This window comes from Bos indicus x Bos taurus, chromosome 11, assembly GCF_003369695.1.
Source record: "Bos indicus x Bos taurus breed Angus x Brahman F1 hybrid chromosome 11, Bos_hybrid_MaternalHap_v2.0, whole genome shotgun sequence".
In the NCBI taxonomy this organism is placed as follows: domain Eukaryota; kingdom Metazoa; phylum Chordata; class Mammalia; order Artiodactyla; family Bovidae; genus Bos; species Bos indicus x Bos taurus.
The window spans coordinates 87,126,233-87,152,663 of record NC_040086.1 but is presented as its reverse complement, the minus strand read 5'-3'; the positions used below and the strand labels follow the sequence as shown (position 1 = coordinate 87,152,663).

The 26,431-nt window shown below is 51.6% G+C and overlaps 1 protein-coding gene across 4 annotated transcripts in view; it reads left to right on the top strand.

The window, feature by feature from the left end:
• Window positions 1-26,179, top strand: part of ASAP2 (ArfGAP with SH3 domain, ankyrin repeat and PH domain 2) — a 158,276-nt gene extending 132,097 nt beyond the window's left edge. For 2 of the 4 annotated variants that reach the window (XM_027556116.1, XM_027556115.1), the window contains 11 exons: window positions 5,179-5,368; window positions 6,092-6,177; window positions 7,985-8,100; window positions 9,126-9,193; window positions 10,367-10,480; window positions 12,732-12,984; window positions 16,880-17,048; window positions 21,384-21,433; window positions 21,891-21,982; window positions 22,337-22,459; window positions 23,714-24,072. In XM_027556116.1, coding sequence (XP_027411917.1) covers window positions 5,179-5,368; window positions 6,092-6,177; window positions 7,985-8,100; window positions 9,126-9,193; window positions 10,367-10,480; window positions 12,732-12,984; window positions 16,880-17,048; window positions 21,384-21,433; window positions 21,891-21,982; window positions 22,337-22,459; window positions 23,714-23,788 — 1,336 coding nt within the window. In that variant the 3' untranslated portion in view covers window positions 23,789-24,072. Of the gene's footprint in view, window positions 1-5,178; window positions 5,369-6,091; window positions 6,178-7,984; window positions 8,101-9,125; window positions 9,194-10,366; window positions 10,481-12,731; window positions 12,985-15,255; window positions 15,391-16,879; window positions 17,049-21,383; window positions 21,434-21,890; window positions 21,983-22,336; window positions 22,460-23,713 lie in introns of all 4 variants that reach the window. The other 2 variants (XM_027556112.1, XM_027556113.1) reach the window with 2 other exon arrangements.
• The last annotated feature ends 252 nt before the right edge of the window (window positions 26,180-26,431 follow it).

Below are 26,431 nucleotides of genomic sequence, written 5' to 3'. Positions count from 1 at the left end.
GTCCTCAAAGCAAATGTTGAGTGTGTCGTTCCCTTCAAAAAAAATTTTGTTTCTGTTTTAACTGTTGACACGAAACCTGATTAAGACACGTTCGTGCCTTGTCATGCACCCAGCTGGCCCACTGAGGCAGAGCTGATAGCAGGGGAATTTCCTACCAGTCTTATCATATAAAGCATAAACCACCCGGGCCACACACTGCTCCTTGAGAGAGGTGATGGGTGACTGGGGGCCAGGGCAGTGCCTGGCCTTCCCCCCAAGGCTCCAGCCCTGTTCTCCCTGGGTGGCCTGTCTGCTGCACCAGGACTGGGGTGATTTACCCACTCTAGGAGGGCACAGTCAGGCAGATGGGGGTGGTCCCAGGCCAGTTCAGCATTTGAGTGGTATTGCTGTTCAGTGTCTCAGTCGTGTCCAGCTCTTTGCAACCCATGGACTGCAGCGCGCCAGGCCTCCCTGTCCATCACCAACTCCTAGAGCTTGCTCAAACTCATGTCCATCGAGTCAGTGATGCCATCCAACCATCTCATCCTCTGTCGCCCCATTCTCCTCCTGCCTTCAATCTTTCCCAGCATCAGAGTCTTTTCCAGTGAGTCAGCTTTTTGCATTGGGTGGCCAAAGTTTTGGAGCTTCAGCATTAGTCCTTCTAGTGAATATTCAGGGTTGATTTCCAGTCAGAGTGTGTTTTGGCAGGAAAGGGAAAGTGAGAAATATGTGCTCAGGAACTTCCCTGGTGGTACAGTGAATAAGAATCCACCTGCCAATGCAGGAGACACAGGTTCGATCCCTGATTCTGGAAAATTCCACATACCATGGAACAGCTAAGCCTGTGCTCTGCAACTACTGAAGCCGGCACACCCTGGAGCCTGTGCTCTGCAGCGAGAAGCGACTGCAATGAGAAGCCCCACTCACTGCAATGAGAGGAAGCCTGTGTGCAGCGGTGAAGATCCAGTACAACCAAAAAATAAATAAAAAGAAGAAATAAATAATTAAAAAAAAAGAAATATGTACTCAGAGAGAAGAGAAAATCCATTCACTGAGACAGCCGTCCCCTGGGAGTAACCAGAGCGAGAGCTGCCGGCAGGGCTCCCCCAGGTGTCAGGCGAGGTCCCCGAGCAGTGGTGGGGAGAGGGTTTCATGCTGTGGGGGCGGGTCTTTGGAGCCAAGGTCACAGGATCTGTGTTCTTTGGCCTTGGGTGAGGTGACTTCCCTCCAGGGAGGAGCGGGTATCAGGAGGTGAGCGTGGGTGGGGTTGGATTAGCGTCAGTCGTCTGGGTCCTGGAGCAGATGGCGGTGGTGTGGCATTTCCTTGAGATTGCACGAGGTGTGATTTTAGATTACAGGCACGGGGCTTACCGAGTTGGTATCCTCTCCTGCTAAGGATCTGAGTTCCAAGTCTGTATCCTTACCCAGAGCTGGAGAGACAACAAGGAGGTGTAGAAACCTGCATCCTTGCCCACCGCGGGAGCTGGGAGGGTTCGTCAGCTTCCCCGGGCCCTTTTCCTTTAATAGAAGCAGAGGGACAGCCATCCCCCTGCTCACAGAGTCGCTGGGATGTACATCAGGGGTGAGGGGGTCACTCACCTCGTGCTTGGTTGGTGTTGGCTGCCCTTGTTGCTCACTGTGAGTGTGGGTGCTGAGAAGTTCGGGTCCTCTCAAGGCAGGTGTCCGTGGAGAGGTCCCTTGACATGGGCTGACTGGGTGTATGAGAAGGTCTGTTAGGATAGAGATGTCGTGGTCCCCTGGGGCACTTCACTTACTGTCTCATAGACACCTGCTCTCACAGTGAAGGGCGTGGTCTCCTGAAACCCTGTAGTATTGATCCACTTTGAACAAAGTATAAGACATGGTCACTGATTTCTTCCAAGTACCAGGGGTACTTTATAAAAGCAGAGCATTTGTTTATTCTGGGGGAAAATGGTTCTAAAAAGTGAATCCTGTCTGCGTGGGACTCTTGGATATAAATGTTCCATCTACATTGAGACCCTGCCCCACCCCCCAGCCTTGGCACCAGTGAAAAGATGTTTACTCCCCTCTTTTTTTTTTTTTTTTTCAAAATGAGGGCAGATGACCAACGTGACAGCAAACTGGCACCCACGTGGATGCCCCCTCAGCTGAAACCAGTTGCGGGCGGAGCTCTGTTTTAAAGCATTTCATCCCACTTTACATTGTACCTAGGTGTCCACATACTTTTTTCTGGTAAATCTCACCTTACTCGTGTTTGCATGTCCCACCACAATATGTTGCTTGTGATGGGAAATATTTGTACATAAACAAGGAATCAATGAGTAAGAGGTGAAGCTCTAGTTCAGTGACTACTTAGAGAAGCTACTGTCTTACTTCCAGATTAAAAGGAGTGCACTGCTCCTGGCTTTATCTCAAAGCAGCACACCATCTGCAGATGAATCTGTTGAAAGGGAAGCCAGAGACCGTCTCATGGCCTGTGAATACCCAGATGGATTTGGGGGTATGTTGAGAGATATAAATAGGCAGGAAGCAGGGAGCTTCCTGCTCACAGAGGCCAGAACCATTTCTCTCCTGTGATTCAGGTCGCTCACGCACGCCCTGTCCTTTGGAAGTATAAGAAGCCTCCCTCTCTGAACGCATGCCAAACACATTCTTATTAAATTCATTGCTTTCCTCCAAAAGCCTTAACCTTTCCCAAAAAAAGAGGGGGTGGAGGGGTCACACTGGCAGAGTCAACTTCCACCAGGAATCCGTGGGGCCTGGTGTGGCCCAAACAGACCTGTACCTGTGCTGGGGGAGGGACCACCTTCCGGGTTTGGGACCCAGAGCCTGGACAAGTGGATAAAACATTTGAAAAATATAAGGTTCAGTTTATCAGTAGCCCCTTCCTGAGGGTCTGTAGTGATGCTGCCCCAAAGTGATTATTGGAGCCGTCTAAGCCTTAACACCTGTTCAGCCCTGCCTCCCGTCATAAGAGACCTGTAGAGTTTCATCTGACGGGTTGTTGGTTTTGTCAAGCCAGGACGGTCACCAGGCAGCAGCCAGAGCATCACTCTGGCCGGGAGCCCCTGCAAGGAGAGCTCAGTCCAGCGGAGCAGGGCGGCCCTCGGAGCTGCCGGGCTGCTGGAGGCCATGGGCTCACGTTCACAACGCTGTTGCAAGGATCAGATGGACAGCACAGCTCCACCCGACCTGTGGCCTGCAGTAACCGTCCCCTGTGGGGGACACGTGTGAAGTCCCCCAGCACAGTTCAAGCGAGGCAGCGTCTATGGACACCTAGGCGGTGGTCTATTAGGTGAAGCTGGCAAAGTGTTGTGTGCCCCCGCTGGGATCCTGGAGTTGACCCACCCACTCCTGAACCCTGGTGGGCTGCAACAAGGACCCACGTGGGTCGACCTGGGGGCCTTGGGCCCTGACGGTCATAGAAGCAGGTGCGGTGGGTGTCCTGGTCCCAGGGTAGGAGCGAGCGGTGCCCCAGCCAGGAAGAGCCGGTGGGTCCCCCCAGCGCCTCTTCACTCCGTGCTGCCCTGGTTATTGCATACGGAATCCTGGGCTGAAGGCCTCAGTGTGCTGTCTCCGTCTCTGTGATCCCGCAGAGCCCTGCGCGTAGACGTCGTCAGCTTGTGCATGCCTCAACTGTGTGCTTTTGCACAGGATAAGGAGGTTTGAGTTGCTGGCCCAGAGTCACCAGGGTGGGGGTGCGGGGGGGAATGCCTTGATCCGTGCTGAATTTTTGTCTTTGGAATTTTTAACACTTTGGTTGAAATATGACTCACATACCATCACAGTTCACCCATTTAAAGTACAGTTCACTGGCTTCTAGTATGTTCTCAGTTGTTCTTACATCACCACAAGCAATTTTAAAACATTTTCTTCATCCCATCACAAAGCCCTGTCCCTGTTAACCATCCCCTACTCTGTCCCCTTACGCCCCCCTCTACCTCCCCCAACACCCCCTCCCCTCCAGCCTGGGGCCACTGCTCCCCGCTCCCTATCTCTACGCATTTGTCGGTTCCGGGCATTTCAGTGAACGGAATAACGCCATGTGTGGTCTTCAGTGTTGGCGTCTTTCATTTAGGATTTCAGGATGTTTCCAGGGCTCATCCACGTGAGTGCTTCATTCTTTTTGTGGCTGAGTCGTACTCTTGTTATGTGGACACCACATCTTTTTCACCTGTTCATCAGCTGATGGACCCTTATGACTTGGTTGTCATGGGTAATTAGTGTTTACTGTCCCTCAAACACCGTGTCTAGGTTTTTATTGTTGATGTTGCTGCTTATTAGGGTCCTTGGAGTGAGATTCTCGGTCCTCTGGACCAGGAGCTGCTGTTTTTCTTGCTCTATCTTTCGAGTTCATCAGTACTTTCCGAGGCCCTAAGGACCTGCCGGGAGCGCGGCAAAGTGTCATCTCGTGTGCTTCGCCCAGGCTGTGTGCATTTCTTAGATAAGATTTGGGGTCACATACCTGCCCAGGGTCACTTGACAGTCTACGGCGGGGGAGGATTTTGGCTCCCCTGGAGTTGCTGCTGCTCCACGCTCCTTGGAGAGGTGGGGTCTGTGCCCTCAAGACCAAACTAGAGCCAGGAAATAGACCATGAAGATGGACAACTTGTTTGATTTCATGGGCACGTGGGGAACCTGGCTGCCAGGCATGGTGTCCACAAACAGGAAAACAGTCTTCCCTTGGAGTCTGCCAGTCCCCTCACCCGGCTGCTTATCCCTTAGACCCAGACCTTGATACCTCTTGTCTTGGGTGTCCAGCCTCCTGAAAGTGGAGAGGCAGAGTGGACGCTGGTGCTGCAGGAGAGCCACATGCCGCCTGCCTCCTGCTCTGTACTTTTCTGCCCGTGCCGCTTGTTACCATGTTGTTGTTCAGTCGCCAGGTCGGGTCCAACTCTTTGCCACCTCATGGACTGCAGCATGCCAGGCTTCCCTGTCCTTCACTATCTCCCAAAGTTTGTTCAAACTCATGTCCATCGAGTTGGTGATGCCATCCAGCCATCTCATGCTCTGTCACCCGCTTCTCCTCCTGCCCTCAATCTTTCCCAACATCAGGATCTTTCCAATGAGTCAACTGTTAGCATCTGGCGGCCAAGGTATTGAAGCTTCAGCATCAGTCCTTGTTACCATGAGGGGGTGGGATTATTTTTAACTCATTACAGATGAATGGATGTTAAGGCCCTTAATCATTTACAGGGCAGTTATGTTTGATTTCAGGAACGCAAGGAAGGACTACATCACTGCCAAGTACATTGAGAGGAAATACGCACGGAAAAAACATGCGGATAATGCGGCCAAGCTTCACAGTCTTTGTGAAGCCGTGAAAACAAGAGACATTTTTGGATTACTTCAAGCATATGCTGACGGTGTGGATCTTACAGAAAAAATCCCACTGGCCAATGGACATGTAAGAAAGGACATGTAGAAACAGAAAGGGTTGGGGGGTTTGATGGGGAGTGACAAAGCAGTGTCATCAGAAGTGCTGACAGTGTCATGAAACACCCTGAGAGAAGAGGCAGTGAGTCCTGGGTGAGAGGAGATTCATGGTTGATTCTTCAGCCAAACTGTAGTGGCAGCTCTGGGAAGAGAGTCCATCCCCAGGGGAAGGAGCCTTTTCTCAGAGGCCTAAGCTTCATCATGTTAATGATGCAGGGAGGGGGTCAGAAACCTTGAGAGGACTTTGCAATGAAACCCCCGAATTTCTCATTCTTTCCCGGGGAGGGAGGAGGACTAGGACCAGTCTCTAAATGATAGGCAGTCTCTAAATTCCCAAGGGCAGAATTTGCCATGGGGATTGGCTTCCCTGGTGGCTCAGCTGTAAAGAATCTGCCTGCCAGTGTAGGAGACTCAGGTTTGATCCCTGGGTTGGGAAGATCCCCTGGAGGAGGGCATGGCAACCCATTCCAGTATTCTTGCCTGGGAAATCCCATGGACAGAGGAGCCTGGCAGGCTACATACAGTCCATGGGGTTGCAAGACACAACTTAGCAATAGGTAACATGTTTTAGAGACAGGTTTTTCAAAGAACAGACTCAGAGGCCTTTAGAAGAGAAATACATGCTTTCACTCACATTGGCCGCAGAGCTGAGTGCTCCCCTTGGGATTCTGGAATGTTTCTGTTTGGTCTTCAGGAGCCGGATGAGACTGCCCTCCACCTTGCCGTCAGGTCCGTGGACCGGACTTCTCTCCACATTGTAGACTTTTTAGTTCAGAACAGGTAGGTGTCCTTAAATCAGGGCCAGTGTTTGATTTTGCTCCTGGGTGTTTCTGGGGAAGGGATCAGGGGTTGCCTCACTGCTTCTGCCGTGTGGCCAACGTGCTGGAATTTCCTCAGGTGTGACTAGGATTACGCGACAGCAAAACGGCTGCAGGTGTGGGGTGTTCCCGTGCAGTCTTAACCCCTCCTGGTGTCAGCAGCATCCAGCTTCCAGTGTCTGGGGCTCAGGGGGATGCCCCGTGAATAGGTCTGCTGAATTCTAAGCCCCTGGAAAGCAGTCTCTGGCTGCAGCCCCCTTGACTGTCAAGTGGGGGAGTGGTCCCCATGACATCAGGCAGGGCAGCCCCCAGCTTGTCCTGTGAGGTGGGGGTCCCATGACATCAGGCAGGGCAGCCCCCAGCTTGTCCTGTGAGGTGGGGGTCCCATGATGTCAGGCAGGGCAGCCCCCAGCTTGTCCTGTGAGCTGGGGGTTCCCATGACTTCAGGCAGGGCACCGTGAGCAAAGGGAGAGGGAAGCAGGAAGCAGGGCTCCACCTCCAACGTGGGCTGAGGCAGGGTTGTGGGCGTTTTGCTTGGTAGGAAAAGCTGTTATTTTCAATTAGAGCATGCCTGTGGAGAGGACATGCATGGGCAGTTTCCTTGGCCCCAGCACTCCCATCAGGTTCGTCCTGCCTTGCTTGGTGCAGGGCTGGCCTGACGGTCGGAGTCTAGTCGTGAAGCCCAGTCGAGGTGCATCATGTCTCCCTGAGCGTGGGTCTGGGTGGGGGTCAGGGCAGGGAATGGCCAGAAGCCACAGAAACTCTTCAGCAAGTGCAAAGCGAGGAGACGTTTTGCGTTTTGTGTCTTCTGCCGTTTCTAGAAGGAAGAGGGAAGAGATGGCTGGGGCTGGAGGAGCAGCTTGGGGGCAGTCAGCTCCTTCCCCAGGAGCTGGGAGCTCATTGGACGCCTGCGGGGAGCTGCCCACCCAGCACCAGGAGTGTGGAGGGGCTTGGAGCAGTTGTGTGGTGCCAGCTCCCTTAGAGCAGACTCTCAGGGGGCAGAAGGGCAACCCTGGTCCCTCTTCTCAGGAGCGGGGAGTAGAAAGATCAGAGATCAGGCTCTTTTTTACTGAAAATATAGCTGCTTGGAAAAAGGCACAGTGAACGTGGCTGGTTTCCTCCTGTCGGGATCCTGGGCATCGTCTCCCAGTGGGCCCTCCGTGTCCCCACGTGTCTGTCCAGGGCGGAGCCCTGCTGTCCCGCTCAGTGTGACTACAGCCGCCCCACCAGTGGGCTGAGTGGCTTGTCCTGGGATTGCCCAGTCCGTTCTGTGTTGGCAGAACCCGTGTGGTCCTCTCATTCCCCCGGAGCCTGTTTTCAGGGTGGTCCAGGGCAAGCCAGCTCAGAGGAGCCTGGTGACTCTGAATTTTAGAAAAAGTGGCCTTTCCCCTTCCTGGTAAGAGTGTTGTCAGTAGGATGAAAAGAGCTCAGCCCAGCCTTCCGTGCAGTGGGACACACTGGTGGGGCCTTAGCAGTGCAGTGGGAGAGACCCTAGTTCACCTGTCCCTCTCCCAGCCCCTGGTCAGGGGTGTACAGGTGCCTCGCCCCCTTTTTTTGGCCGGCTCTGCCATCGCCGTTTATTCCCTGTTGGCCTTAAGTCCAGGCCACCTCCTGCCACAAGCTGGGCTGGCGCTGTGGCCCCCCACCTGGAGGAGGACGAGAGGCCCTGCCAGCCACGAACCCCAGTCCCCTGCGCAGCACCCCAGCCCTCTGACCTGAGACTTCCCTGTCCTCCTCTATCTCTCTCTCTCTGCGTCCGTCCTTGCCAGCGGGAACCTGGACAAACAGACGGGGAAGGGCAGCACAGCCCTGCACTACTGCTGCCTGACCGACAGTGCGGAGTGCCTGAAGCTGCTGCTACGGGGCAAGGCCTCCATTGGCATCGGTGAGCCTCAGCCCCGCCTCCTCACTGACCCCTCCGGCCACTGGGCTCCGGGCAGAGCTGGGAAGCCAGCGCCACCCAGCAAGACAGGGCCCACTCTGCCAGGCTGCTGCAGTCCAGTACTTATCAGCAGTTTTCCTCGGCTGTCTCGTGGACTTGCCCCCATGTTGCAGGCATTTTCTGGGCTCTGAGAGGCAGAGGGTGGCCTGCAGCTGTTAACTAGTGGCCAGGTGACCCTGGACAAGGTTCAGGCATCTTGCCCTCCTTTTCCTGACTCCACCTTAGATCAGACTTGGTCCCTCACTGGCCCTGGGTGGGCACGTTTACTGCTGGGAGTCACTGCCCACTGCCCCTCTGTTCACTGGCATGGAACCTCCTCCATGAGGGACCATGTCTGCTTGGCTTCCATCGCTTCCTCTTCCCAGGGCCCTGACCTGCAGCTGGCCGGGCACAGCCTAACCCCCAGGACACCTGGCTGTGATGTGTCCTGGGGAGGAGCTTTGAAGAATTATCAAACTATCCAGACAAGACTGGAAAAAAGGCTCATGCCTGCTTGAGAGCTGAGTTTTTTATTTTTTAATTAATATCCAACCTCATTGACTGAGGCTTGTTTAGAAGAAACTACACAATTCCAAATTTACAGACTACTTATTAATAAAAGGAGGTGTAAAGTCTTTCAGCCAGGTGCCCGGAACTAGATTAGCAGTGCTTTTGGTTTGACAATTACCATGAACTGCTTTACGCAGTGAATTATGCCTTGGATATTTAGTTTTACATTAGTTGGCTTAACTTTAGTGCTTTTACTTTCATGATTAGTTCAAATCTTGTCTTTTAAAATGTTACTGACTGCACACTGCTTAGGTCTGTATGATTTCAGAACAGATGAGCCCTGATGGGGGCTAAGTTGCCGGAATTCATCAGTCAGTTTCATTTGGGCTGCTTGACTGGGTCTCTATTTAATAGCCTCCGGGTATCAGACCTTTGCTTGATTTGGCCACAACATGTCCTTTCATCCCACCGTCCCTTAGCTAACGAGTCAGGAGAGACACCACTGGACATCGCCAAGCGACTCAGGCACGAGCGCTGTGAGGAGCTGGTGAGTCTCCCCTGGTGGGGTTGGGGTTGCTCCTTGGGGAGGGTACGCAGGAGGGTCCTGAGCAGATCCCAGTGTCCTAGAGGGGACAGCTCGGAGTAAGTGTCCTGGGGCACCTTTAGAGAGGAGGGGACCACCTGCCTAGTGGTGACACTTTTGGAACATGAGTCAGTATTTTCTGGTTGGACGTGTTGGAGGCTCTGGCTTTGGGGGTGAGTGGAGCTGAGGCCCCCTGGGTTTGCAGGGAGCTCCACTGCTGTGGCTTGGGAAGGTCGCGCCAGCTCTCCCCACTGTTGCCTTGTTTGTAGAGTCATCTACACCAGTCTGCAGGGTCGTCGTGTATTTGAACTCTGTGAAGCTGTGGGCACATACTAAGTGCTCAGTAAACAGAGCCATTAACAGTCACTGCTGTAGAAAATGAGGAACGTTATTATCCTGAGCTCTTTGTGTCCATTAACTCATTTAATCTTGATAACCCTTAGGACACTGATTAGTAGGCACCTACTGTTTCCCCTTAGGATACTAATTAGTGGGCGCCTACTGTTACCCCTTAGGACACTGATTAGTAGGTACCTACTCTTACTCCATTTTACAGATGAGGAGACAGCTTCAGAGGGTTAAATAACTTGCCTGCGATCACATGGCTACTGTCTGGCTTTGGAGAAAATTTAGACCCTGATGTGCTAAGATACCCATTTATCTGATGCAATAACTTCTCACCTGTGCATCTAGAATGAAACCAGCTGTCCACTTTCCCGGAGAAAGCTGAGAGAGCAGTCATTCACATCATTTTCCGCAGGGCTTAATTCTCTTGCATTGGTCAGGAAAAGTGGGGTCTACAGTTAGCGGGCTTGTTCCTTCTTGAATTCAGTGCTCCTTGTGTGGTGGTGGGTACCCAAGGGCTGGCCATTGCCTTTTAGATCTCAAACACTCCTTGGCTGCATGCTGTGACTTTGTAGCTTACAAAGCACTAAATGGGAATTGTTGGGTTTGAGCTTCCAGGGTATGTGTAGATTCGGGCGGGGCGATTGGCCTGAGATGCAGCAAATTAAATAAGCCAGCCTCATGCTGGGGCACAGCTTCTCTGGGGCACAGGCCCGCTGCCTCTAGATCCACATCTGCTTTACAAGGTTGAGTGTGTGAGCAGCGTCACTGACGGCCCGTTGTCATTCTTAGCTGAACCAGGCCTTGTCTGGAAGGTTTAATTCTCACGTTCACGTGGAATATGAATGGAGACTGCTCCCTGAAGACCTGGATGAGAGCGACGACGACATGGACGAGAAGTTGCAGGTCTGTGCCAGCTTGTAAAACGTGAAGAGTTTTATGATGAGCATCCTTCAGAGCAGTGTGGGTCCTGGCCTATATTTAGGGCAGAAAGCTGTTGTAGGAAAGGAAATAGAGTTTACTTTGTGCTTCTGCTCATCTCAGTAGTTCTTGGGTTTTAACCATCCCACAACTGCCCCTCTCTCACAGCTCCTACAGATGTGACTTTACGGGACATTGTGTTATCATGGCAGCTGCTCACCTTCTGATACGAAGGAGAGATACAAGAGGGCCTCTGATTCTGGTGGATGTTAGAGGAAGCTCTCTCACTGAGCTCTCTCACTGAGAATGACGTGATGAAAAGCCATGTTTCCCCCAGGAGTGGTTTTTGTGTTCACCGAGTTGATCTTTAAAACCTTCACTGAAATCAGTGACCCTTAGAGCTCATCTGGTCCAACCCTTTCCTATGTCAGATGGGTCATTCAAGCCTCAAGACTGAGAGGCTGGCTTGGCCACAGTGAAGCCAGCACTTGGAGACTGCCCGGGGGCTCTTACCTCTTCCTCTAGCTGCTCCTCAGGATGCTCTGGCTTGGGGCCACCCCTGGAAGGTAACCACTTGGGGGCACCCCTGGAAGGTAACCACCTTCACACTCGTCTCAGAGTCAGAGTCAGACCCAGAACCACTACTCCAAAACCTGTATGCCTAGAAGCTGTGAAATTAGTGGGAGTGCCATGATGTAATGTTTTAATTCTTACTGATGGACTTTAATGTCCTCACGTGTGTATTTCAGAAATATATGGCATTTCTGAAAGCTGTTGGACTCTTCTGTTTCTTAGAATAAGGAATTTCTGAGTTCGCTGTAAAACAGTGTCAAAGTGAGAGGAGCTGGTTATTTTATATTTAGATTTTCCTTTTAAAAAAGTGAAGGTTTGGGACTTCCCTGGTGGCCCAGTGGTTAAGACTCCACGCTCCCAGTGAGGGGGCACAGGTTTGATCCCTCCTTGGGGAACTAAGATCTTGTATGAGTCAGCCAAAAAATAAATAAATAAAAAATACAATAAAGTAAATATTTTTTTAAAAAAGAGAAGCTTTGAAACATCTGCCCCGGCATGAGTGCCTCTTGGTCAGGCACATATCACGTTTTCAGGTTCCCAGGGTCATGTGGGCAGTGACTGGGCGGGTCCTATGGTCCCAGTGAAAGCCCAGCAGCAGTGCTAACACTCATGCCCCCCACTCCACCGCGCACCCCCCGCCCCAACGCCCCAGAGCAGAGAGCGGCGGGCATAGTTCACACAGCTGTGCTCCCTGTTGGAATTTAAACTCTGTAGGAAGAACCACTGGCCATTGAGCTCTATGCACTGGAGCTGAGTGTGAGCCTTTGGTTGGCCAGAGCCTTGACCAGGCAGGTGGTCGTGTGAGGGCAGGTGGGTGTGACAGCCGATACTCATACCTGCTAAATTCTAGGCTCTGGGCCGGTAGTTAAATTTGTACCCATTTAACAGATGAAAAATAGGATCAGCAAGGCTAGTTTGCTCAAGATCACAGCTGTTAAAACAAAGCTGACATTTGAGATAGGAGTTTGATTGAATTTACCCAAGTCCCTGTGTTCCATGCACATGACCATCAGGTGGAGCAAGGGTCAGCAAACCCGTAAAGGGCCGGATGACAGATGTTCTAAGCTTGTGGGCCTGAAATACGAGCCTGTGTTCCAGCTCCTCTCCTCCAGGGTGGTAGGAGAGCAGCCATGGGCAGTGTGTAAACCACAGGCATGGCTGCTTTCTGCTAACGTTTTACTTATTAAAACAGGTGGTGGTCCCACAAGTCATAATTTGCTGACCCTGAGCTAGAGGACTCTTCAGAGTCCTAGTTCTATGGGAGGAAGACATTGATCTCCCCTGAATTAGCTGTGTGTCTGTTGGGGATCGGTCACAGCTGTGGGTGCTGTCTGAGAAGGATGCTCGTGGAGGGGACGTGCCGTGAAAACAGAGCTAAACTCAGCCAACTCTGGCTGGTACAGATAAAGCAGCTTATATTCTAAGTTCTTCCCAGAATGAAGAATTGCAAGTTCTTATAAAGCACAGCTCTTTTGGTGGGTGTGTCCATTAAGAGACACGCTAAGAGTGAGGTTTAGGTCTTGCTGCTGTCCTGTAACGGCAGAAATGCGCTGTGCCCAGGTGGTTGAGTGGCGTGCCTGGGCTTGTCACCAGCACATCCATAGCCATGACTCGGAGGTCAGTGCATCTGCGTCTCACACACCTCTGCCCACCACCCCTGCAGCCCAGCCCTAGTCGGCGAGAAGACCGGCCTGTCAGCTTCTACCAGCTGGGCCCCAGCCAGCTGCCGTCCAGCGCTGCAGCTCTGGCGAGAGACGCCGGCAGCCTAGCCAAGGACAAGCAGAGGGGCTTCGTGCCCAGCCTCCTGCAGAACGAGACATACGGTGCCATCCTGAGTGGCAGCCCGCCGCCCACCCAGCCTGCGGCCCCCGGCTCGTCCAGCGCCCCTCCACTCCCGCCACGGAACGTCGCCAAAGGTACGTACTGAGCTGTTGGTCACCCTGGGTGCGGGAGCGCTGTGGTTGGGGTCATGCTTTGGGGACTCTCTACTTGCTTTGTCCCCAGCTAGCTTGCCTGTGGGCCAGCGTCAGGACATGTTTTTCTTTTGGGTCTCTTGTTTTGCACATAACGTTCTTTGCTTCCAAAATGAGCTCCATCATTCTTAGGATGGTGGGAGTGTGTCTTGGCTTCGTTCTTGTTCCGGGCAGGGAGGTGGCTCGTATGACTCAGGGAACACAGGGACTGCACTGGGCAGGCCTGGATGGCCGGGTGAGCCCGGTTGCTGTCCCTGGGTGTTTCCCGCAGACCTGCTTCCTGGTGCTTTTCTCTTTGCTGTCCACCCCTCCCTTTGCCTCCATTCTTCCCCTTTCTATCTCTCTCCTGCCTGTACACGGCCAGCTTATGACGTCTGATTATTTCTTCTCTCTGTGATTCCCCATGAAGTGAAAGATAGAAAGATGCTAATTTGGGAAGCAGTGCTCAGCCTAGCTGTAAAAATACAGAATAGTCCCCGAGGGTCCTGCTGGCACTTCAGGTGCGGCAGCTTTGCTGTCCTGGCCTCAGTCGCTCTTTCACAGCATATTGAGTTTGACACCACAGATGCTATTTCTGTTTTTATAAAAATGGAAACTGAAATGAAATGAAACCTTGCGCCTGCCCGCAAAGGTTAAGTAATTTACCCAGCACTGGAGGCCCACTGGCCATTTTGCTCCTTGAAGGTTCAGCAGGTAGCCAGGCTGGCTCTATGCTGGGGCTCCAGGAGGCTTCCTGGGGGCAGGGGGCAGGAGCCTGCCCTGGGTGTGATGTCCGAGCCCCACGGCTGCTCTAGGCTGATGGCGGCCCCAGAAGTAAGTCCCAGATTGCGTTTTGCAGGAGCTACTCTTGGAGAAGGGCACGTAGCCGAGTGGCAGTGATGCTGGGAGGCCTGAAGGCTGTGCTCACAGTGTGGGATGGCTGTTGCCCCCCCAACCCCATCCCCCCACCCTGGCTGTGGTGCAGTCCTTTCCACACGGCTCTGCCCCGGTGCTCAGGGAGGCCCAGAGGTCACGGGCAACCCTGGGCAGACCTCAGAAACCAGCCTGCCCCCTTCCGCAGAGCACGTTCCTCCTCCTAGGCCTGCAGGGAGCCCGGGTGTGAGGAAGGAAGTCACGTCCCGCAGCTGGAAGGGGCCCTGGCATGTGAGGCCGCTGTGTTCAGGGGGTCTCATGGGGGCGGCTTGTCGCCTCCCCCTCCGTCCTCCCAAGTCCCAGGCGTGTGTGTTGTCTTGTGAGGCTGGAGCTAAATGGTTAGGTCGTCCCCACCTCGTGAGCGGCTTTTCCTGACTGTGTGTGTCATGGGCGGAGAGGTTCTCTTTTGCTCTGTTGGGTCACAGAACAGCGGGAGAAAGCTGTTCACCTGTTTTTCTTGGCTTCCTTCAAGTCTTAGGATGAGAAGGGTTTGGAGGATTCCCCATGTCTTCCTTTGATGATGGAGATCGCCCTTCACCCCCTCCAGCCCCCTAAAGCCTATCTTTGTTTTCCGTGTGTGCTACCCTTGATCCACGTGGAGTATCCACCCAACAAATGGAAGAAGGTCGGCGCTGTCCCCGTCAGCAGACGTGGCAAGACTCCCCCTACCCCAGGTCTACCCTATGTGGCCGTGGCCTGTTTTCATCTCCAGGCCCAGCCGGCCATGGGGCCACACGCAGCCTCAGGCATGGTCACGCCTGTGCCCTGGGCAGACACTGCTCCGTGAGGAGGAGCGGGCAGGGTCCAGCCAGAAACACATCCACCCTTCACCAGCTATGTGTGACTTGGCCCTCCTCTCACGTGCTCTGTCTGAGGACAGGTGCCCCCTCGGGTGAGGTGCTGACCCCACAAGAGGATGTAAATGGGTAGAGACGAGCAGATGTCCCATCCCCGAGCGCAGAGCTCAGGAGGGTCACTGTGGTTATCATTTCCCTTTTCAAACTGTACTTCCATTAGAGAAATCGGTAAGATGGAGACCAACTGGGAATTTTCCCAGGAGCATCGTTGGTTTAGTGTGTATTAGTATCTGTCTTCCAGGTGCCAGAAAGAATTTTTTTTTTTTTAAACAAATGAGTATCCTATTTGTGGTCTTACCGCTGTTCTGTCCACAGAAGGGTCATGTTTCCCGTCGTACAGGGAGAGGATCAATAATGCCGTGTTCTGTTTCTGTTTTTGTTCTGTGCTCCTGCGTGCGTGTGCATGCCTGCGTGTGCATGGGCGTGCGTGTGCGTGCGTGTGCAGCTCAGCCAGCCTCCTCCGCTAACGCCCCGTGGAAGACAAACTCTGTAAGCGTGGACAGTATAAGCCGGCAGCGATCTTCGTCAGATCCGCCCGCTGTCCATCCACCGCTGCCCCCTCTCCGCGTGACATCTACCAGTACGTTTTTTTTCTCCTTTTTCCTTTCTTGCCATCGGGCTTCGTACTACACGGATGGCTGGTGGGGAGGAGGGGGGTGGTCCTCTTGGCCGCCATGTGGGGAGCAAGCCCCGGCCTGCACACTGCTGGGGGCTCCTCCGTGGCTGCCTCCCTGCGGCCCCCCTTCTCCCCAGCGGCTGGCTGCTGTCTGTCCCACTTCCCACGTGGGCCACCCCCGCCCCTCCTCCGTCTCCAAGCACTCCAGCAGCGTTTCTTTCTCTCTACGGTGGTGCTGGGGCTTCCTCTGGCTGCTCCATGCTTGGGGTACTGGGGTGTGTTCCTGTGGATTAGAATCTGCTCTGTGTTTCCCTTCAGTGTCACGTGTACACCGGGGGGAGGGGCGGGGGGCTGCGAAGCAGAATTGGGGGGTGGCGACTGGACCAGGAGGCGAGGCCTGGAAGCTGTAGGAGGAGGGGCTCCGGCTTCTCTGAGTGTGGGTCTGCTCCGAGAGTGCCGAGGGTTTCCCTGGGTTTCCATAGCTGGAGTTAAGGTGGGAGAAGCCACCCTGGCTGCAGTCGGTGCCCTCCGGGTGCCGGAGGCCGAGCGGGCACCTGCCTTGGTGAGGGGCTTCCAGAGGTTGGGGTGGGGCAGGGGCACCCAGGTCCAGGGGCGGCAGCGAGGGGGTTGGTGGTGAGAGGCGCCCAGCAGGTCTCCGAAGCCCACTCTTCTGCCTCATGGTCCTGCGTCCCCAGGGCTGTAGATAGGCATGCGAGAGTCTGCCTTTTGACTTTGCTTTTAAAGCTTATGAAAAAAGGAAAGAAAGCCTGAACTGACCCCTCCCTGCTCAGCCAGCACTCCCCGCCTCTGCCGTCCGGGGCTGAGGCTCCTGAGGTGTCCACGTCCAGGCCCAGGGGCAGGTCGCTACCTCTGCGCGGACTGCGGGACGTGGGTGCTGGCCGTTGAGAGGGGCGCTGATGTTTGTCAGCAAACGGGAAGGAGGCTCAAGGTCCGGCCCCTTGTCTTACCAGCCCCATGCCCTCGCTGAAAGCCTTGGCTCCCTCATTCTCTGTTAAACGTAGAGAATATAACTTGCTGCCCTGTCCCGTTACAGACAGGAAGCCTTCACGGAGTTGGCTCTTCACAGACTGACCCCAGACTGACCGGTGATACGGGTGGGCCCCAGGGCGGGACCCAGGCCAGGCCTCCTACGGCTGCTTCCCCAGGTTCCCTGGAGGATGGAGATGAAAGGTGGCTTTCCCAGGGGGTGGTTCTAGCTGAGAAAACATCTCCAGGCCCATGGAATCATTTTAATCCTCCCTTGAGACCTGGAAGGACTCTCCGCCAATACTGCTGTCTGAAAGTCTTCGGTGGAAGTGGGTGTTTTTCCCATGAAATAGTGGAAGGAGAAAAGGAAGCCTTTGTTGGAGGAGCCTCGGGTGGGGAGCCTAGGAATATGATGCCTGGAGGCTGACCCTCTGCGTGTGTGTCTCTTTCTTTTTCCTCTCTGCAGACCCCCTGGCTCCCACGCCACCCCCTCCAGTGGCCAAAACGCCCAGTGTGATCGAAGCCTTGAGCCAACAGAGCAAGCCGGCCCAGTCCGGACTCCCGCCCAGCAAAGCCCCACCGCCCTTGCCGCCCCAGCCGCCCAGCCGCCTCCCCCAGAAGAGGCCTGCTCCCGGGTAACTGCTGCTCGTCTGCGTCCCCCTCGGGCCAGCCAGGTCACCATCCATGCTTCCTGCCTTCAGGGGGCTTCCCAGTGCACCTGCCCCACAACTTCACCTGCTGGGGTTTCTTTGAATGTTTTAAATCGTCCACGTTTCAAATCCTGCTGTGACCCCTGAGGTCAAGTGTTGCATGACTAATTCATTATGTTTCAGGGGTCTTCAAAATAATTTACCAAGAATATTTAAACTGCAAACATTTCATACCAATGTGTGTCTTATATCCACATGATGAATTTAGATTTCTGTCGAATACAGACACTGGGACTGGGGGAGTTAAAGTCCTCAAGACATAGGGCCTCTAGGTCTTACTTGTTCACTCATAGGATTATCTTGAATACATGGACTCTTTGCAGTGCAGGGCATATATTTTCAACAAACTAGGACATTTTCCCACATAAATATAATACAGCCAGCCAGATCAGGAAATTAACGTGGTTGTTATTGTTTAGTCGCTAAGTTGTGTCCGACTCTTTGCGACCCCATGGACTGTAACCTGCTAGGCTTCTCTGTCCATGGGATTCTCCAGGCAAGGATACTGGAGTGGGTAGCCATTTGCTTCTCCAGTGGATCTTCCTGACCCAAGGATCGAGCCCATGTCTCCTGCATTGGCAGGCAGATTCTTTATCACTGAGCCACCTGGGAAGCTCTTAACCTGGGAAGCTTCCACCTGGGAAGCTCTTAACCTTCCAAAATTCAGACTCCAGGTTTGCCATTTGTCTAAATAAATGTCCTTTACCACATTTATTGTAGTAAAGCTCATGGGATCCAGTTCATGGCTTTCAGTCTGGATCTTTATGGTAGAGAAGTGGTTCCTTTTAGTGGAATGATACTTAGACGCCAAAATCTGGGTGCTCGGTGTCTTCATTGCCATTGGAGTGTCAGTGCTCCCAGGCAGGCCTTGTGAGTGATCAGAACTAGGGATACACATGTGTATCTTCATACATGTACATGGATGCTTGTATACATGTATAAACACATTTATTTCTGTTTCTTGTCTATATGGATGGAAATCCATGAGTTCACACACTCTCCAATTTCTCTGGTTCTGAGTAACAAACCACACAAAAATGTATTGACTTAAGACACAACTGTCTTATGCTCACGAGTTTGGGTCAGCACAGGGGGAGTGGCTTGTGTTTGCTTGACAACATCTGGGCCTTTAGCCAAAAAGACTCGAGGGCTGGGGGTTGTTCAACAGAGATTCATCAGGGGAGGCCTCCCCAGTCCACACATATGGTTGGTGCTGGCTGTCAGCTGGGACTCCAGCTGGGGCTCTCGGCTGGAATACTTAGCATGTCCTGGCCCGTCTCACATCAGGGTGACTGGGCCCAAGAGCAAGTCCTGGAAACCAGCAGGACATCACATCTGCCTTCTGCTACTGCTCGGCACAGGCAGAGCCTGGACTCGGTCAGGGGAAGGTGGGGCACTGCAGTGGCCATGCAGTCCATTCTCGATGTTTTAAATGCTCCACAGGGTTCATTCTATATAGCTTTTTATTCCTTTCTGCATTTGTCACTCCCCTTTCTAATGGTAAAAAAGTCCGGCTCCCATGTTTACTTAACCCTTAGGAAACACATCTCCCATCTCCGCCTTCTCCTCTGTGCAGAAGCCTCCTCTCCCTGCTGGAATCTGGGACCCTCCTGGGTCTCCAGCTCCCCTGACAGGCCAGCCCCTGCCCCCAGCCAGGTGGATGCCTTCCTGTGTTCCCTCAGGCAAACCCCCTCCGGCCCCCATCCATGGACACCTTGGGCTTTGACTCCCTGGGGTGAGGTGGTCTGTTTTCACCCCTGCTCCCAAGTAGGTGATGGAGCCTCTCAACATAGAAACTACATCCTGCATCTGAGAAATCTTCATTGATTGTTTTTTTTTTTTAATGACTTAGCATCTGTATTTTTCTGTTCTAAGTTATAGTCTAATTCTTACTATTTGGATATCAGATCCCCTTGGCCTTTCCTCTATGTGTATCACCTTTTCTCTTTATTAGAGTAAGCTGATTGCTCTAACAGCCAACCCCTGGACCATCTCAGTGGTTTAACGTAAGGAATTCACTTCTTGCTCCCACGAGGTTGAATGTCCCCATTCTTGCTTGTACAGCAAACCCAAGGGGGTGAGTCAGAGACTCAGACCCCTTCTACTTCTGACTCCACCATCTTTATCCCCTGGGCCGAGGGTTAATTCAAGATTGCCGGGAGAAATATCAATAACCTCAGATACGCAGATGACACCACACTTATGGCAGAAAGTGAAGAACTAAAGAGCCTCTTGATGAAAGTGAAAGAGGAGAGTGAAAAAGTTGGCTTAAAACTCAACATTCAGAAAACTAAGATCATGGCATCTGGTCCCATCACTTCATGGCAAATAGATGGGGAAGCAATGGAAACAGTGGGAGACTTTATTTTGGGGGGCTCCAAAATCACTGCAGATGGTGACTTCAGCCTTGAAATTAAAAGATGCTTGTTCCTTGAAAGAAAAACTATGACCAACCTAGACAGCATATTAAAAAGCTGAGACATTACTTTGCCAACAAAGGTCCATCTAGTCAAAGCTATGGTTTTTCCAGTAGTCATGTATGGATATGAGAGTTGGACTATAAAGAAAGCTGAGCGCTGAAGAATTGCTGCTTTTGAACTGTGGCATTGGAAGAGTCCCTTGGACTGCAAGGAAATCCAACCAGTCCATCCTAAAGGAAATCAGTCCTGAATATTCATTGGAAAGACTGATGCTGAAGCTGAAGCTCCAATACTTTGGTCACCTGATGTGAAGAACCAACTCATTTGAAAAGACCCTGATACTGGAAAAGATTGAAGGCAAAAGGAGAAGGGGACGACAGAGGATGAGATGGTTGGATGGCATCACCGACATGATGGTCATGAATTTGAGCAAGCTCCATGAGTTGGTGATGGACAGGGAAGCCTGGCGTGCTGCAGTCCACGGGGTCACAAAGAGTCAGACATGGCTGAGCAACTGAACTGACTGAGGGTTAATTCTGCAGGAGGAGAAACAGGGAGGGCTGGCAAACCCCTGGGGCCGGAGTGATGCTCTCACTCAGGCCAGTCCCGTGGCCCCACCTAGAGGCAGGGGCTGGAAGTGCAGCTGCACTGCAGAGGGGCCAGTTCCCAGCCCCCTTCTGGTTCTCCATTCCGACCTTGTTTTCCTGCTTGCTTGCTTTTTGCAGTCAGCTTTCTGGGAGATTTTCTCAGCTTTTTGCCATCATATAATGTTCATGTTAATAGTATCCTAGTGGTTTCACAGACTCATTTTCTCTCATCTCTTCCACAATTCTTTCTGTTCTGACTTCTGTTATGTCATGGACGTTTCCCATAAGTGTGGTCTTCCCTGTTGCTAAGTTGCCCCTTCATATGCAGCATTAGAAGCTGGCAGACTGCACCCTGATGCACAGAGCTGCTGGCATGGGTCTTGCCGTAGAGCAGTCTCCCTGGGAGGCCCTGGTATTGGACACTGCGGGTTCCTTAGAGAACAGACTTCTAGTCTATTGCCCGAATGGAGCATGTTCTCTGGGAATTGAATGTAGAAGTAAAGATAAGCTTTCACTTGGCCCCTCGGTCCTGAGGGGAGCCGAGCCATGGTCAGTCTTGGGGGGTTACACCAGGGGTCACAGTACCAAGGACGGCACGGGCCAGAGGGGCCCAGACAGTCCTGGCAGAGCCCCCAGGGCCTGCGGATTGATCCAGCCCCACCTGACACAGGAGGAGACCTGAGCCACGTGGGACAGGAACATGGGAGGCAGAGCTGATTGCGTGCCCAGCTTCCTGCCCAGACCCGGGGTGTTGGCTGCAGGCTCATGCAGGACAGGAGAGTCCCGGGAGGAGCCTAGTTTTGTAATCAGGAACCCTTGGGGTCTGGTGCTGTCCTCTGGGTCTCTCATTCTTTCTTTTTCCAAGAGCAAAAATTAACTTGGATTGGCAGTTGATAAAATTAGCTTGCCCGTTTTCAGTTTGAACACAGGTCCTGTAGAACAGGGAGTGAGGTAGGGCAGTCACATGCCTTTCGGGCTTCCTGTACCAGTGACTCTTGGCTGCCCAAGGGGTGCTTATGGTCAAAAACCTGCCTGCCGAGGCAGGAGATGTTAAGCAACGCGGGTTCGATCGCTGGGTCAGGAGGTTCCCCTGGAGAAGGGCATGGCAACCCACTCCAGTATTCTGGCCTGGAGAATCCCACGGACAGAGGAGTCTGGTGGGTTACAGTCTGTGGGGTCGCACAGAGTCGGACACGACTGAGCAACTCAGCATGCACGCGTGTGCCAGTGACACTATTTCCCATTCTTCGTAGGCCTGACAAGTCCAGCCCACTGATTAACAAAGGCCAGCCGAGAGGACCTGGTAATTATTTCACCCGAACTGGTCTGTGAGGGCAGAGTGGGGGATGTGTCCCGTCGTGGTCAGCTGTCTCCTGGCCCAGCTGTCCTGTCCAGGGCAGGGCAGCCACCCTGCCCCCGGCAGAGCCCCTGATGCCCCTGTTCCTGGGGCTGCCTGGTACCATACCCCACATTCCACTCCCCTTCTGTCACTGGGAGTGGGTGGGGGGCCCGGCAGAGGGTGGGGGGCCTGGTCAGTGGAGGAGGTTATAGCATCTGTCCCATGGTGACAGCTGCAGGCCAGCACTCTACAAAGGCCGCAGGGGAGTCACAGTTTCTTCGGCCTTCAGGGGACTTTCTGTCAATTACAAAAACCTCAGGAAACCTGCCTTGTGAACCTGACACAATGGCCTTTACGTTGTTTCTGTCTCGTGGTGATGGCTGAGGGGGCATATTGTGAAGTTTTCATTTTGGCCCTAAAGCAGTGGACCTCTCTGGAACAGAAGCTCTGGGTCCTCTGTCCAATGCCGTGGTCATGCAGCCCCCAGCGCCTATGCCCAGGAAGTCCCAGACGGTGAGTGGATGAGCCCCTTCTTTTCTGCCTCTCTGCCCTGGCAAGGAGTGTGCGGGTTATCCTCCAAGGGCTCAGATCTAAGCCAGAAACAGCCCGGAGCTCACAGCTCAGGGGCGGGCTCTAGGATCGACCCGTCTGCACACCAGGCACCAGGCTGCCACTCTCTTCCCTGGGCTGGCCTCCTCCGGGAAGTCCCCCTGCCACCAGCTGCACTGAGCCTCCCCAAGTTGCCCCGGGTTGGTATGCAGGCCTGCAGGCCCCAGGGACCTGTTGGAAGCAAGGCAGCCCGGTTCTCCCCTGAGCAGGTGTGTCTTCCCACACACTGAGCTCTGAGCCCCATTCTCCTTGACGCAGACCAAGCTGAAGCCCAAGCGGGTCAAAGCCCTGTACAACTGCGTGGCCGACAACCCCGATGAGTTGACGTTCTCTGAGGGGGATGTGATCATCGTGGATGGCGAGGAGGACCAGGAGTGGTGGGTGAGTCTGGGCCTGAGGGGGTCTTTCCCCAGGTGAGGCTGCCCTGCCCTGAGCAGCTTCAGCTGTCCTTTCCGTTTCCCCCTACTTCTGAGGGGTTCCCCCTCGTGGGCGAGCCACGTGGGCTGCAATTTCCAGAGTGCACCTGAGCGTCTGCAAGGAGGCTGTGGCCTTGGGAGTCTCGGGCTGCTGCCTCCTCCGCAGTGCAGCGACAGATCAGTGCTTTTTAACCTTTAGATTCTGACCAGCAGTGGATGTGTGCTTAGTTAGTTGCTAAGTCGTGTCTGACTCTCTGCAACCCCATGGACTGAAGCCCGCCAGGCTCCTCTGTCCATGGGATTTCCCAGGCAAGAATACAGGAGTGGGTTGCCGTTTCCTTCTCCAGGGGGTCATCCCGACCTAGGGGTCACACCTGGGTCTCTTCCATCTCCTGCTTTGGCAGGCGGGGGTTCTTTTTCCGCTGAGCCACCAGGGAAACCTGAAGTCACAGCCAGCCTCTGAGCCTTCTTTAAATAGAAATATACGGCATGGTGTTCCCTGGTGGCCTAGTGGGTAGAACTTGGTGTTTTTCACTGTCGTGGCCCCTGGTTCAATCCCTGGTCAGGGAACTAACATCCTGCAAGTCGCATGGCATGGCCAAAAGATATATTTTTTAAAGTATCAAGTACGGAAATGCTGCCCGTAACTTCCAGGGCTCCTCCACTCATTAAAAAAAAACACACACACATTTAAATTTTGGTGGTTTTCTTTTAGACTTTTACTTACCTACTTAATTTACATCGAGATCAGACTTGATATAGAACTTACATAATTTTCCCAGAGCAAAAGTGAATGATTTACTGAAGTCTCATAAATGCTTGCCTACATTTAAATAGGGCTCCCTCATGTTTGCCACTTTCTGTGACTTTGAAGCTCACAAACTTCTGACATTCAGTCCCTTCGTCTATTAAAAAAGCAAAAACACAGATGGGGTGGTGGTCAGATCCTGTCCTATGTGCCCCCCAAGACTGCCAGGACTGTGGTGGGGGCATCTTTGAGGGCACCGACTGCCCTTGAACAGGAGTTCCGAGTAGTAGGCAGGGACTGTTTGAAATGTGAGTGGAAGAAACAACAGTTCAGATGTTTTACCCAAGTAATTCTTTCCCAGAAGTTCTTCCAGACAGTCTTTTTTTTTTCCCCCCTCCAAATGCTAAAATGCCCTTCAGAGTTTCCAGCATTTAGAATTTTTATAACTACCTAACCTTGTATTCATTTCAGATCGGCCACATTGACGGAGATCCCAGTCGCAAGGGAGCATTTCCTGTGTCTTTTGTGCACTTTATTGCTGACTGAATTGCTACTGAAGAAAAACACTTCTTTTAAAAGTCATGTCCTGTTTCATTTTTGGTACCAGTATTCTTGCCAGATAACCTGTTTCATGACTTGTAATGTACCCACTTTCTTTAATGCCACTGTTCTGCTTTATAAACTCAAAAGCCAATTTATATATATATATCAATGAATTGTTTTTATATTTTGTGTTTTTCATGAAACATTGCTATACTTTTATTAGGAAAAACTCAATTTCCTAAGAGGTGAACTGAATTTTTTTTTTTTTTTTTCCGAAAAGTGATTTTAACTACATAATCAAGCCTGAATCTACAGCATTAGCTGAACCTCAAAATAGTTTTGAGTGTTGGGAAGAAATGTGTCCTGCTTTTCTTGGCCCATTTCTTTACTCGGTGACCTTTAGCACAGTTATTCTTTTTAGAAAGCCAGTAAACTTTTGCTTTCCAATTCTGCAGCTAACCTGCACTTTCTAGATAAAATGCTTCAGTTCACCTTTAAAGACTTTTTTTTTTAAAGATACCTTGAAAGTTTTCCTTTGGAATCCACCTGACATTTATTTAAAGCAACTTGGGATCCTACACGTAAGCGTCGTATTTTCCAGCACCTGGTGTGCGAGGTTGCAGCTGTCATTGTGTCCTGCATGAGTGTGTAAACTATTATGAACAAGCCTACCTAAGCCAACTAAAGATGGTTTGCTATGGCATACGTCAGCTCCAGATTGTATAAAACTGCATTTCCTGAATTCGGTTGAAAACTAAAGATGACGGATGGTGACACGGTTCTTAAAGCTAGTTTATGCGCTTTAGGTGTCCTGGGATTCGCTTTCTTGAGCCCCCTGGCTACAGCCAGAGTACCGTCACCAAGTCCTCGCTGTTTCCTGCCGAGTGTGCCGCTGCCTTCCCTCCTAGCTCGAGAGAACGTTTCCTCGATTTAGTGTCTTGTGTTTATAGAATATACCAACAGGAATGGTAGTTACACTGTCTTGCAATTTAATCTGTCCACTTGTTTGTAATCACGAACATATCAGAAATCTGTAGGTCCCAGGTAATAAAATAACCCCAGACATCTGGATTTCCTGTTGAAGTCCCATCATATCATTCTTAAACTTAAGCTACTGGGGGCAGGGGGTGGGGGTTAGGTTGTATACAATAAAATAAAAACTCATTAGGTTTAATGAACTTGACTATCATACCTCTTCTTAGTCATGGTGAGCGTAAGATTCAGAGTAGGTATGTTGAAAAATCTGGCGCTCTCTGAGAATAAATAGGCATGTGATGCCAACTTAGATTTTTACCAAAAGCGGTAAATTTAAGGATAGGCTTGGAAAGCAAGGCGACGATGCGGTTTCTGCATGTCATGATGGTACATTTGATTGAAGCAGCCTGTCTTTATTATGCAAGACTCTTGTTGAGTGTAGAGCTTTTTTTATTTCATTGTATTTTTTTTTTCATTGATATTATAAAGGAAGACAGAACAAACTGGAATGTTTTACGATGTTGTATGGCAATTGTGTTTTTGCCTTTCAAAGTTCTGGGTAAAAATGTGTTAGATCTGTAATTACAGTCTTTATTTCCTTTTTGTTTTTAAGCACTATGTCTGTTTTCATGAATTGTTCACTTGTTTTTGAACCCTTCATCTAGTTACTTCTCTCACAGACTGAAGGACGTAATCAGCTGTTTTGCACAGTGCACTTCATGTGTCTATCTTAGCACAGCCCTCCCACATCTGTACCTTATGCTCAGTCAGCCTTTTGCCTACTTGGTGCCAGCTATGTAAGGAATTAAAGCTGATCCATAGCAACAGTGGAACACCAGTCCCAAACTGATACATCAGGGTCACTGGTACACACATAAATACCTAGGAAATATTTTCCCCGTCTACAATTTGGTGGTGCTCTTGTGCAGTAATTAATATGACTCTTACCAGAAGAGAAATTATATTAACTTCCCTACTAATGATGTCCTTTCCTAGTTATTTGCTCTTTGCAAATTAAAAAAAAAAAAAGCAACTGAGAAAAAGGAAAACACTGTAGATAATCTATTTATATTTAAAGTTTACGTTTTGTGACCTCAGCTGCAGGATTCCGGCATTTGGCATGCCATCCTCCATCAGGTCTGACCTCTAGGGATGGCAACTCAGAAATCTGTCCACGGACTAATGGTTAGCGTGTGATCTGTGAAGGGTGGGAACCACGACTGCAGCCTGGATGCTATCTGAGATGTATGATATTCAATTCATTCACTCGATTATTTCCGTCTAGTTGCAGCGCAACTGTATATATTGTATAACCTAAATCAGTTATTTTCATTGTCCTAATTAGAGCATGTTTAATAAGTTTACTCTTCTTGTTAACTAGTCATCTGACTGGAAAAAAATAAAATACTTTTAAATGGACATGGTGTTTTTCATGTTTTTAATCTTTTGAGTGTTCAGTTTTTCATGTTTTTAATCTTTTGAGTTGCTTCAGTTGTGTCTGACTCTTTGCAAACCCATGGACTGTAGCGCACCAGGCTCCTCTGTCCATGGAATTTTCCAGGCAAGAACACTGGAGTCGGTTGCCATGCCCTCCTCAAGGGGATCTTCCCAACCCAGGGATCGAACTACCATGTCTCTTTCGTCTCCTTAATTGGCAGGCAAGTTCTTTAC